Raw genomic sequence first — 13,511 nt, forward strand, 5'->3', positions numbered from 1 at the left:
AGGTTTTAAGATTCTCTACCACAAGACAACAATACTCAGATTAGGTTAAAAAAATCCAAACACAGCCTTCTACAAAACACATACTGAAAACAAAATTACTCAGAAAGTTTAAGAGTAAGATACAGTCAACAATGTAAAACTAAAGTTTGTGACAAATACCTTAAGTAGGAAAAAAAGAATCACTTTGCTGATGAAAGAATAATTCACAATGAAGATATATATATCTGGGGCTCTAAACAGCATAGAAATATGTATAAAGAAAAAACTCACAAAAACAAAAGTTCTGTCTAGAACTAGACAGAAACGAAGACCTGAACGGCACTGTAAACCAACTAGACCTGACAGATGTCTACAGAGCACGTCTCCCAGCGGCTAAGGGACATACTCTTCTCAAATGCATACGCAGCAATCCCCGGAATAAGTCACGGACCAGGCCATGAAACAAGTCTCAGTAAAACGTAAAAGGACTGAAATCATACAAAGTATGTTCTAATGGAATAATGGACCATAATGGAATGAACTTAAAAATCAACAACAGAAGGAAATTTTGGAAATTCACAAATATATGGAAATTAATCAACACACTCCAAAATATCCAAAAGATCAGAGAAGACATCACAAGAAAAATTTTTAAATATTTTGAGATACATGAAAATAAAAACACAACATACCAAAATTTATGGGATGCAGCTAACACAGTAGAGGGAAATGTATAGCTTGTAAATGCCTACACTAGGAAAGATCTTGAATCAACAACCTAATCTTCTACCTAAGAAACTAGAAGAAGAGCAAATAAACCCCACAGCAAGCAGGAGAGATACAAAAGATCAGAGTGGAAATAAGGGAGGTAGAAAACAACAAAAAAATTAGAGAACATGAAACCAAAAGGTGGCTCTTTGACAAGGTCAACAAAATCGACAAAAAACAAGAGAAACTATGAATAAAAGAGTCAGGGAGTCCCTTCATAATTAAGAGTGGTAAACACAGAGGCGCTAAACCATTTAAGAAACTAGGTTAGCAGATGCACCACAGTCCAGCAGCCTCCTTCCAAGCCCTCACTGAGCCCCAGTCTCAATCCTAGAGCATGGAATCCCCGTAACAACGCTGTAAGGCACATTCTGTTCTTTTATTGTACGGATGAGGAAACTGAGGAGGGCATAAGTAACTTGTCTAGTCCCACTGCTGTTCTAAGTGAAAAGCCAGAATTCCAACCAGGCGCCAGACTTCAGGCACTCCTGAAACCAAATATGCCACCAGAAATACTTCAACTCTCCAGAAGTGTTTTACTTAAACTATGAAAATGAATGAAACTCTCATCTCAAGGAGAGGAGGAAGGAATCAGTGGGAAAACTCTCTTTGAAAAAGGAAATAAATCCACAAAATTAACAACTGGGAAAGGAATATGATCCTGAATACATAACAGAATATCGTTAAGTTATGCTTTACAAATATAATTCCTAAGTAAGTTTCTTCCAGGAAAATACAGGTCTCCAAAATTCTTTCACCCACGCATTCACTTATTCAACAGGTATTTATTTAAGCTGTGGTCTTGGCACTGTCCTAGGTACTGAAATCAACTCAAGAAAATGGAAGAAACTTAAATGTATAAGTAACCGAAGAAAGAACAAAAGCTGCCAGAGAATCAACTCTAAAGGAGATCTGAGCCACGTGGTTTCGTAGATCCTACAACTTCCAAGGACTAGATCACTCCATGTAATACCCCACACCTATTCCAGAAAACACAGAAAGCATGCCAGTTCATTTTATCACATTAATACAATCCTGTGATGAGAAGCTCAAGAAATACACTATGGATCTCACTAAACAAAATAAATGTGGAAGTCTAAATGAAACGTGAGCATCAACTATTACCCAGCAGCACACCGAGCAATTAACCAGTTACCGGCAAGCCTGACATGCCCCACACGTAATAATACATCTGCTCACACGGTCTTGCACCAAATCAGATACAAGACAAAGTTGTCCAGCACCGCTGTTACTTAATGTTCTGAGGTTATGGCCAATGAACTACATTTAGTAAGGGGAGGGAGTAGGGACACAGAAGTACAACTATCTGAAAAAAGACAATTATCATGACCTCCCAAATCTCTAATTATATATCTGGAAATAGTGTGAATATCAACTCAAAAGCAAATAGTTTAGTAAGGTGCCCATTTAGAATCAAATGTAACAAAACAGCTGTCAGATCTACCTGAAAAGATCTGTAAGGAGAAGCAGACCACGTCCCTGAATGGGAAGACGGCGGCGTGATGAGAGCAGAGCTGCCGTTGGTCTCAGCCACTTTCCTCACATGATTCAAGCAGACGGGGTTCCGAACCTCTGTTAGGAATGGATCCTGATCAGTTTTAGCCAATCATGCTAATGCCACTTCTCTTGCCAAGGACTGGGTTAGAAATGCCACGTAACCCGATCTGGCCAGCAGGGAGCAAGCGTAAATCTAGGCGGGGACTTCCAGGAAAAATTACCTTGATTCTAAGAGAAACACGCAAGAAGTGGACACTGTCATTTCTGGATGAGATTCCTGGGATCTGACGGTCACTTTTCAACCACAAGGAAAGTGTGAAGTGAAAGCCAGCACACTGAGAGTGTCAGTGAGGATGGATGGGGAGACCACATCCCTCAGGACCTCCGTGAGCCATAAAGCCCCGCCCCCTTTCACTAAACCGCCAGTCACATGACATAACAGTGTCCTCACGGCTACACTTAATTTAGTTGAAATTTTTTGCTATTTGTAGTCAAATGCTAACTTATTCAGAAGGCAACCTCCCCAAACTAATTTATAAACAACACAAATTTAACAATTCATTCTCAAAGTACTTTGGGGAGCGAACAAAAAGAGCTAAAATTCACATGAAAAGTATCTAAAATTCATATGGAAATTGAGTGAAAACCAAATGGGAAAAATTTTTGCAAAAGAAGTATGTGTGAGACCAGTATCACCATGTAACTCAAATGATATCACCTAATTCAGACAACATATACTGTTATGAGTCATCAGATGAATAAATCAGAATGGAAAACCTTAAAAGAGACCCAAGTATATATTAATTAACATAAGCACATAATGATGATAGATTATTATCTTTTAAGAAAGCAGTTACCAGGGATTTCCCCAGTGGCGCAGTGGTTAAGAACCTGCCTGCCAATGTAGGGGACACAGGTTCGAGCCCTGGTCCAGGAAGATCCCACATACCGCAGAGCAACTAAGCCCGTGCACCACAACTACTGAGTCTGCGCTCTAGAGCCCGCGAGCCACAGCTACTGAAGCCTGTGTGCCTAGAGCCCGTGCTCTGCAACAAGAGAAGCCACCGCAATGAGAAGCCTGCGCACCACAACGAAGAGTAGCCCCCGCTCACCGCAACTAGAGAAAGCCCACGTGCAGCAACAAAGACCCAATGCAGCCAAAAATAAATAAATAAATTTATTAAAAAAAAAGAGAGCCAATTTAAAAAAAATCAGGTTACAAAGAAGTCATGTAAGTGTGACTCCTCATTTGCTTATTAAAATGTAAATAGCTAGAGGAAAACAAGCCTAGAAAGACATACACCAAAAAATAAACAGGAATTCTTTTTTTTTTTTTTTTTTGCGGTACGCGGGCCTCTCACTGTTGTGGCCTCTCCCGTTGCGGAGCACAGGCTCCGGACGCGCAGGCCCAGCGGCCATGGCTCACGGGCCCAGCCGCTCCGCGGCATGTGGGATCTTCCCGGACCGGGGCACGAACCCGAGTCCCCTGCATCGGCAGGCGGACTCTCAACCATTGCGCCACCAGGGAAGCCCTAAACAGGAGTTCTTAATACAATTATGAGTGATCTTTATTTTCTTCTTAATGCTGTCTGAAATTTTCTTCAGCACCCTTGTATTGCTTTTGGAGTCAGAAAAGACTGCTTTATACTCTGAAGCAACTGTCTACAGTCAATGTATAAATGAAACATAGCAAGGATGTGGATAGTTCAAAAGTGACTTATTTGACAGCTGGAACTTGTCTTTACATCTTTTGTGAATTTCTTCAAAGCACTTCCGTACTGCACTGACATTCGTCAGTGTCTGCTGGGCCTTTTGCCCTTTCCCTCAGCAACTATTACTGAGCCTCTATTATGTAGCAGGCACTACTCGAGGTCCTAGGGATTTAGCAGTGAACAAAACAGATGACGGCTCTTTCCCTCTTTGATAGGGAAGACAGACACTAAAAACGCTTGAACAAAAAGGAACTTCAGTAGCTCAAGCACACAACACACACACACCTACTTCCCAGGGTGACAAAGCAGAGGAGGAGAGAGGTTCAGAATGCACACAGGTGGGAAGACTGGCTGGCAGGCTGGCCTCCTGAGCAGAGGCCTGGGTGAAGGCCACTGGCCATGGAGACAAGAGCAGGCACGGGGCCCCGAGGCGGCACTGAGCTGGGAACGTACGACAGCGAGAAAAGAGCCGGGTGGCGAAGGTGGAAGGATGGTGTCAAACAGGTGGGGGGGTGGGGGGGCAGTAAATCCTCTGAGGGAATGAAGGGAAGCACGACAAGCTGTGGGGAGATGACTACAGGAGTCCAGGCAAGAAGCAATGACAGCCTGGACCAGAGCGGTAGGGCAAGAGGCTGAGACGGCTGTGACATGGATGCATTTTGATGGCTGATTCAGTACAACTTGCTGGTGAATGACACGTAGGGAATGAGGAAGAAATCACAGCTGCTGCTTAGGTTCTTGGCCAAAGCACCGGGTGCATGGTGGTACCATTTACGAAACGGGCTGCCTCGCGAGAAACCAGCTTGTGAGGGGCAGAGACCAAGTGGCCCATCTCAGCGGGGAGGGGCGCTACAGGGGTAGGGAGTGAGAGGCACAAAATAAGCCACAAGGACACACTGTACAACTGTACAACGTGGGGAACATATAGCAAATATCTTATAATAACTACAAATGGAGTATAACCTTTGAAAACTGTGAATCACTATACTGCACACCTGTAACATAATATTAGACATTAACTATATGTCAACAAAAAAAAGTTAAATCAATGCAGGAAAAAAAAAAGAGAGACCCATTTCAAACACGTTAAGTGTGAGGTGACCATTAAGCATTCAGGTCAGGGTGTCAGGTAGACCATCTAACCCATGAGCCTGCAGCTCACGTACAGGCTGGGGCTGAAGATGTAAAACTGGTATTTAAAGGTATGGGACTAACTGCTGTCTCCTAGGGTGTGAGGGCAGAGAGAAAAGGGAAGTGGGCCGAAGACAGCCCTGAGGCCCGCTACCTTTACAGGGGACCCGGGGAGGGCAAGGGACCAGTGAGGTGTCCCAGAACCAAGCGAATGAAGGGTTTCCAGTAGGAGACAGTGACCACCTGGGTTGAGCTGCTAGTAAGCAGAGCTGGTAAGATAAGGATTGAGAACTGGTGACCTTAATAAGGGGGGCTTCAGTGCAGTATGAAGGAGGAAAACTGAGTTATGTTCAAGGGAGAACTGGAAGACCCATGACTACAGAAAACTCTTGCAGCCATATGTACTGCTTTAGGGACAACAGAGTTGGCCGCTGTATCTCTAGCATCATGCTAGCTCTAGGCAAAGAGGAAGTGTGAAATCAGGGCTACTGAATGAATGTCAAATCTGAAAATTCCCAATACTTCAACCCACATTAAGAAACCCGAATGCATATGAAAAGATGCTCAACATCATTAGAGAAATGCACATCAAAACTACAATGAGGTACCTACCAACTCACACCAGTCAGAATGGCCATCATTAAAAAGTCTACAAATAAATGCTGGAGAGGGTGTGGGAAAAGGGAACCCTCCTACAATGTTGGTGGGAATGTAAGTTGGTGCAGCCATTGTGGAGAACAGTACGGAGGTTCCTCAGAAAACTAAAAACAGAGCTGCCGTATGATCCAGCAAGCCCACTCCTGGGCATGTATGCAGACAAAACTCTAATTCAGAAAGACACACGCACCCCTCTGTTCACAGCACTATTCACAATAGCCAAGACACGGAAACAACCTAAATGTCCATTGACAGATGCATGGATAAAGGAGATGTGGTACATATACACAATGGAACACTACTCACCCATAAAAAAGAATGAAATAACGCCATTTGCAGCAACATGAATGGACCTAGAGATCATCATACTAAATGAAGTCAGTCAGAAAGAGAAAGACAAATATCATATGATACCACTTATATGTGGGATCTAAAACCTGACACAAATGAACTCATCTGTGAAATAGAAACAGACTCCTGGTTGCCAAGGAGAGGGGGTTGGGGGGAGGGACGGACTGGGAGTGTGGGGCTAGCAGATGCAAACTATTACATTTAGATGGATAAACAACAAGGTCCTACTGTAGAGCACAGCAAACTATACCCAATCTCCTGGGATAAACCATAATGGAAAAGAATATTAAAAAAGAATGTCTATATGTGTAAAACTGAGTCACTTTGCTGTACAGCAGAAATTAACACAACATTGTAAATCAACGATACAAAGGAAGGGGGGGAGGGAGGGAGGGAGGGAGGGAGGGGGAGAGGGAGAGAGGGGGAGGGAGGGGGAGGGAGGGGGGAGAGAGAGAGAGAGAGAGAGAGAGAGAGAGAGAGAGAGAGAGGGAGGGAGGGAGGAAGGGAGGGAGGGAGGGAGGGAGGGAGGAACCCGAATGGCTGAGAGCCAGTGTCCTGCCCACCCCATTCTGTTCCCAGCATGACTCTTCATGCTCTTCCCTCCGCGATGAGGACAGACAGACAAAACATGAGCTTCACTTCCTTTCTCATAGCTGGTGGACATTGGGGACCAAAGGTACTTAATTAGCATTGTGACTGGTAGCTGAACCAAGAGACAAGAGAAGAAACTTCCCTTTCTGCTCCCCAATTTTCCAGAGATGATAGATAATAAAAATCAACAGATATATTATGAAGATGTTACCACGGGGTTAAAAAAAACAACCACCACCAGTGGTCAAGTCATTTAAAGAAAATATCTAATTCCAAACCCTCTGAGACCTTAGAAACAGCCACAGCTTCCAAAATGAGTAACTTTCCCCCCAATTCAGATACCTTTCTGCTTCCTTTACCACAGCTGAAGAGTGAAGCCCTTTGTGGCAAAAAAGGCAACTGTCCAAAAAATAGTCAGGTTTCCCTACCTGACAAAGTGTCTTCTGATAATTCCTTTTCTCTCTCAATTTTTTCCTCTAGAGTTGAAATGCAGAATTCATAACCAGCAAGAGCCAGATCCTGTCTGTAAAGCAAAGAGCACCAATCAGCTGCACACCTTTCACAAAGTGCTCTTCTGTCCTCATCTCTCCAGCTCAGGTTTACATTGTCAGGTGCAAGACGGGAAGAGGGAATTTTGTTTAAAGTCTCTAAGAGGTGTCAATCTGCCCTTTCTCAAGTTTGGGTTTTTTTGGTCACCTAATTAACGTTAACTTAAGACAGAGTTTCAATAACCGACATGACCAGCCGTTCCCTCACCTCCCACTAACACAGTTCAGAGGGGTCAGCTCCTCCACGTGTGAGGAGGTTACCCCTGCTCAAAGTGATACACTACCAACGGAGGCGAGGGCCCCGGCAGTGAGGATTCTAACTGCTGACCTCACTCAGTTTCTGGAGGTCTGTTAGCTCTACACTTCTCCCAAGCTGCAGGTCTTTGATGCAAGTTTCTTTTACAGAAAGGGAACTCCTACCTAGGGCACTAGAAGGCATTTAGCCCCACTCTCAGGACCTCAGTCAACTGGAGAGGACACCCAGGCAGCAGGGAGACTGACTCTGGACAGCACAAGGGTCATCTGCTGGTTTCTACAGAGATGCACAGAAACACGACATAAACTCCGTCTCCGTCCACAAGCTCAGCCCTGGTTTCTGCTCTTCCATTTTGGCTCCTAGCTTCTCACCACAGGTGGCACTACCAAGCTCACCTCTTCTCCTCTCGTGCTTTGCCAGATGACCCCACTGTTCTGCTGTTCTCAGAAGAACCAAACCTTGGCAGGAGGGACCCTATCCGAACAGGGCACGGAACGGGGGAGGCTGCCCAGAAGGCATCCTGAGTCACAGCAAAATGTCTACCAACGACCCCTCCCAACTTGTAACAGCCTTCCTCAGCCTCAGGGCCTGGCCCTGGTCTCATGCGTTTCTTAACAAATCAAAATGAAAAACCACTTTTGAGTAACTTGCAGGCGAACTACTAGTGGGTACTACCTCCTAGGAGGCCACGGGCGTGCCTTACCCTCCGCCGTCACTATCTCTGGGCTGCTTCTTGCCCTGGGAGCTCATGCCCCACCCGTAGCTAGTCCTGTTGCCCAACCAAATGCCAGGAGACGGACTGGGTCCCGCTGAGAATGAAGGAGCTGCTGACTAGAGCAATTCCAAACTTCTGGTACCCAACTTCTGCAGCAACGATAAAGCAAAGGAAAAGCCAGGCTTACTCAAGTCTTTCCTTAAATTTACCCCAAAATATAACTCTCTAGAGGAGCTGTCTGCTTACATCCTAGGGTTTCTTCTTTGAACCCCACCTAGAGAAGGAAGGTACCAGGCCTCTCTCATCCGCGGCACACACCCGGATTGTCCCCAAAGTCCCTCCTGCGCACCCGCAGACTCCTCCTTCTTTGTAACAACTCAGGCTCATCTAACACTTTTAACTCAGCACTGCTTTCTGGTCCCACCTGCAGGTCTCTCCTCCACTCCTGGGTATTGCTTCCTGAAACCTAGCTACCAGATCATCTCTATGGGCTTTAAAACCTGCCCGCTGAGCTAGCCACTAAGACATTCCCACAGCAACTCTCTCATCATTTAACTTTATACCTGACTTCCTGGTTTGCTGATCCCTAAACCAGCAAAATACATTATCCCCAGCAGCCTTTACAGTGCCCCCTCCTCTCCTAGGAAAAGCTAAGCTAAGGTTCTAAGTACAACTTCCCTTCCCAGTTCAAGCAGGAACAGAAAACTTGCCTAGACTTGTCACGGTGCAGCCAAAGGTACGAAGGCCGCATGTCCCGCTCAGCAGGCTAATGGAAACAGCAGGGGCAAGCCCAGAAAAGACTCAAGATTTCAAAGGTGAGGGACGGAGCACTGTGAGTGTGACACCTAAGTTCTGGAGACCCAGGTGATTAGCAGGTAAATGAAAAGTAAGCAACATCCCAGGGCCAACGTTTTGCCCACAGCCCTACTCCTTGGCTGCCTCCACGCCTAGATTCTGACTATACTTACCTATTCTGAGCAGCATAAATAGTGGCCAGCTTTAGAGAGATTTCTATTATTGCATTGTCTTCCTGTTGGGAAAAGAAAAATGAAGGAAATTCATAACAAGTAAAATTTCCTCAAGGGGTATTTCAGATCAACTTCTAGACTGACTCTGACCTGAAAGCCATAGTCTTTAGACTTTTGGAGGAATCAGGCAACTGTGAATTCCTCAGATACCATGCTCTTGCATGAATGAAAGACTGGCAAATTTTATACCAGTCTTAGGGAAAAAGAATTCCAACTCTTTGGCCAAAGCACACGTGGGGGCTGGATGGAGTTTACAGGAAGTAAGACTTTTGAAAACTGCTTCAGCTAGGGAGCAATCCTACATCACGTCCTTACCTGTTGCATGCCCCCTCCAAGCAGGTAACTCATTGTTGCTTTAAAAAGTTTTTCCGCCTAAAAGCACAAGGAAAAGATTTTTGTTTTATTTGGGTCCCCTATCCAGATGACCCTGGATTCTAAGCACTAGTCTTATGTACCATTCCTTGGAAAACACCACACACACACACACACACACTTAAACTCACACACTTACACTTACACACTTACACTCACATATACAAAGAAAAAGGTAACCTTGTGGTGGGAAAACAGACTAAAATACCAGGACTGCACATCCTCTGGGCACCTTGAAAACTATTCTGTGATGAGTAGAAACCAACTTCAGAAATTAACTTCCCTTCCAAACCCACTGTGGCAGAAACTGGAAACTACCCCCTAATATTCACCCTCCTCTCCATCTCTTTAGTTAGACTCTCCTCAATTTTTACCAGGTCAAGCCTCCTTTGCAGTTAGGTGTGGTCACATGATGAAGCTGTGGCCAACAGATGCATGCAGAACACATGTGAACAATCTCTAAATCACACTTTATAAGGAAGCTGCTTGCCCTCCATCCTCTCCTTCTTCCTTCCTGTAGGCTGGAGGTGAGCCAGCTCTCTTACGCAGATGAGGACCTACCTTAGAAGGAAGCTGGGCTTCTGGGCCACTTCATGGAGCAGAGGTACCTACCCATCTTCAGGGCTTAGCTACCTCTGGATTAATGCATTAAAGGGAAATATGCTTCCTTCTTATTTGAGTCACTCTATTTTGGGGTCTCTTTGTTACAGCAGCTTAGCCTGTACCCTTACTAACAGAAGTTCCTTCAGGCTAGCCCTTCACAAATTCATGACATTACAAAGTGATTTACTTACATTTTCAAGCTGACCCCGTATAAATGCTAAGTTGGCCATCTGAAAATTAATTACAAGTTGTTTTTCAGTTTAGAGCATTGTATTCCTACTTACTTCAAAACGTTTAAGCTAAAGACTCCCCTTTGCTTTCACCCTCTAGCTAAAAAAATAGTCCAGAGAAAAGTATGTCACTGATCTGCCGGTAGCAAAGTACAGCAATGGTGTGAGAACAAATACGCGAACAGACTTTGACGATGACAAACCAAATCTAGATCCACTCTTCACTGAAGAAACAAATATTAAGGATATTCATTTCTTTTTTGTCTGGGATTGAGGCGTCTTGTGACACCCCAAGAGTAATAAAAATTGAAACCAAAAGAAAACTTAGTAAAAACAAAAAGCAAAGAGCTTCAGGGCCTGCTGCAGGTCAGGAACATGAATCAGGTGCCTAACCACCCTTCTCCTACATCCACCCTTAATCATCAATGGCTCAGACTGGCGGGAGGAGTTACCAAATCGTAAGTGTAAGTGATGGCCTTCTTGTTATCACTCTTATAGGCAAGACGAAGAGCATCATGCAAAATTAGCTCTGCCTCTGCTGGCTCATCTTTCATGATGCACAACTGAAAAGAGAAAACAAAGAAAATAACAGAAAATGAAATATAAAGAAAGCAGATGCCTGTGCTACCACACGGAAGTGGGTACAGCTATATATCCCAACACACAGAAGGAACTTACTCATTCATTCGTCACATGCTGACTGAACTCCTACTATGCACCAGGCATTATGTCTACAATGGTGACAGGGAGTTCAGCCTCCCCTGCAGCTCTGTTTGGCCACATGACAAAACTCTGGCCAACAGATGCAGGCAGCAGGAATGTAAGCAATTTTTATCAAATCTTATAAGGAAGCTGCTGGCCCTACATCCTCTTTCTCTCTTCCTGCAGGCTGGAAGTGACCTTGTAGGACAAGTAAGCTTAATGACAACTAATGATAAAAGCTAGGAAGAAAAGCAACAGAAAGGAACAATAAGGGGTCCCCCTCAATGGGAGTCAGAGAAGCCTTCCAAGGAAGTGACAGTTAAACTGAGGTAAGAAGGAAGAGAAAGAGTCAACCAAATAAGGAATTGTGAGGAAAATGACCCTCACAAGTCATTGTGAGGGAACGAGCAAAGGCCCTACAGGCTGAAGAAAATGGTTCTTCAAAAACCAGTCAAGGGCTTCCCTGGCGGCGCAGTGGTTAAGAATCCACCTGAAAATGCAGGGGACACGGGTTCGAGCCCTGGTCCGGGAAAATCCCACATGCCACGGAGCAACTAAGTCCGTGTGCCACAACTACTGAAGCCCGCGTGCCTAGAGCCCGTGCTCCGCAACAAGAGAAGCCACCACAATGAGAAGCCCGTGCACCACAACAGAGAGTAGCCCCTGCACGCCACAAGTAGAGAAAGCCCGCGCAGCAACGAAGACCCAACATAGTCAAAAATAAATAAATAAAATAAAAGAACTAATTAATTCCTTCTAAAAAAAAAAACAAAAATGAAAGGAAACAGATGTGAAGGGAGGATGGTGAGCCTGACGATAACTGCCAAATAGGTAAGCAACGTAGGGTGGATCGTGTAGGGTCTCAGGCCACGGCAGGGAGCTCGGGTTCTATCACAAATGCTGTGGGAAGTCATTCAAGGTTTATGGGCAAGGAAGTGATACGATCCGATTTACATTTAAAAAATCACTCTGGGGGCTTCCCTGGTGGCGCAGTGGTTGAGAGTCCTCCTGCCAATGCAGGGGACACGGGTTCGTGCCCCGGTCCGGGAGGATCCCACGTGCCGCGGAGCGGCTGGGCCCGTGAGCCATGGCCGCTGAGACTGCGCGTCCGGACCTGTGCTCCGCAACGGGAGAGGCCACAACAGTGAGAGGCCCGCGTACCGCAAAAAAAAAAAAAAAAATCACTCTGGCTGCTGCATGAAGACTGGGTGGCAGGGGGCCAATAGGGCAGACCAGACTTGCAGTTAGGAGGCTGCAGCAGCGTGGCCAGGGTGACAGCAGGAGAGACAGAGAAAAGGGGGCATATTTGAGAAATATTTTGGATTTGGTGGCAAAATCCAAAAAGGATCTGTTGCTGGACTCTAAGTGTATCAGGAGGTGGTAGTTAGGGACCACAAGTTTAAAAAATGACTATGAAGCGTCCAGGCTGGAAAACTAGGTAGGTAGCAGTAAACAAGAGACGGTGAAGGGAGGTGTCCGGGGGGCACTGAAGATCAGGGGTTAGTCTGGGGCAGGTGAAGCCTCAAAGAGGAGCTGGCACATCGGCACACCCCGCCGTCTGCGGGCATCGGTGTGGACGTTGCTGGCCAGGTGGCGGCAGTCAGCCCAATGGAACAGACGCGATAACCCGGGGAGGGGGAGAGAGAGAAGGACCAAACCGCGCACGGCCCGCATTAAGCTGCACCATCAGGACGCCACACGTGTGCACAATTCTCCCGGCCGGCGCTCTCACCCCCAACGCTGGCTAACTCCGCTGCCCCCGGCGCCGCCTCCACCTGCACTGGAGACGCCGGGCCTCCGTCCACCGGTGTCACCGTCACTGCAGGCCCTCACCTTGGCTCGCTTCAGCAGCTGGATGATCTCGGCCTCGGCGTCCCCGGCCGCCGCCCCGCCCGCGCCCTGCCGCTCCCGCTCCTGCTCCTGCTCCGCCGGGGCGGGCCTCGAGGACCAGGCGAGCGCTGCGGGAAGGGGCGCTGAGGTCACCGCGCCCGGCCTGGCCCGCCCGGCCCGCCCAGTCCGCGGGCCCGCGCCCCTCACCTGCCAGCAGCGGCAGCAGGCCCGGGCCCAGGCCGCGCGGCGCCTCTCGGCACGGCGGCACGTCCGCCGCGGGCGCTCGGCCTCCCGCCGGACCCCGCAGCAGGCGCGCCGGGCAGCCCCGGCCCCGCCGCCCCGCCACCCGCAGGAGACGTAGAGCCAGGCCCGCGCCCAGCATCCGGTGCATGGCCATCCGCGTCCTCTGCGGACTGCGGTCCGGGGCCCGGAAGTCCCGCCCCGGAAGTCCCGCCACCGGCGTCGAGCGCCCGCCGATTGGTCGGGACGTACTCGACGTCACCGCGTCCGCCACGCCCCG

At 47.1% G+C, this 13,511-nt stretch overlaps 1 protein-coding gene across 7 annotated transcripts in view; it reads right to left on the bottom strand.

The window, feature by feature from the left end:
• TTC19 (tetratricopeptide repeat domain 19) overlaps positions 1 to 13,404 on the bottom strand; it is a 38,763-nt gene extending 25,359 nt beyond the window's left edge. For 3 of the 7 annotated variants that reach the window (XR_009560473.2, XR_004040581.2, XM_030861342.2), the window contains exons 1-7: positions 13,199 to 13,404; positions 12,995 to 13,119; positions 10,912 to 11,022; positions 10,421 to 10,459; positions 9,570 to 9,626; positions 9,195 to 9,256; positions 7,136 to 7,230 (exon numbers count right to left, since the gene is read on the bottom strand). Coding sequence is in view for 5 of the 7 variants with exons in the window: in XM_030861342.2 (XP_030717202.2) it covers positions 7,136 to 7,230; positions 9,195 to 9,256; positions 9,570 to 9,626; positions 10,421 to 10,459; positions 10,912 to 11,022; positions 12,995 to 13,119; positions 13,199 to 13,388 (679 nt within the window). In the remaining 2 variants the exon portion in view is untranslated. Of the gene's footprint in view, positions 1 to 7,135; positions 7,231 to 9,194; positions 9,257 to 9,569; positions 9,627 to 10,420; positions 10,460 to 10,911; positions 11,023 to 12,893; positions 13,120 to 13,198 lie in introns of those variants that run through there. The other 4 variants (XM_030861343.3, XM_030861345.3, XM_030861346.2 and 1 more) reach the window with 4 other exon arrangements.
• Positions 13,405 to 13,511: the final 107 nt, after the last annotated feature.

This window comes from Globicephala melas, chromosome 20 (genome assembly GCF_963455315.2).
Source record: "Globicephala melas chromosome 20, mGloMel1.2, whole genome shotgun sequence".
NCBI classification, from domain to species: domain Eukaryota; kingdom Metazoa; phylum Chordata; class Mammalia; order Artiodactyla; family Delphinidae; genus Globicephala; species Globicephala melas.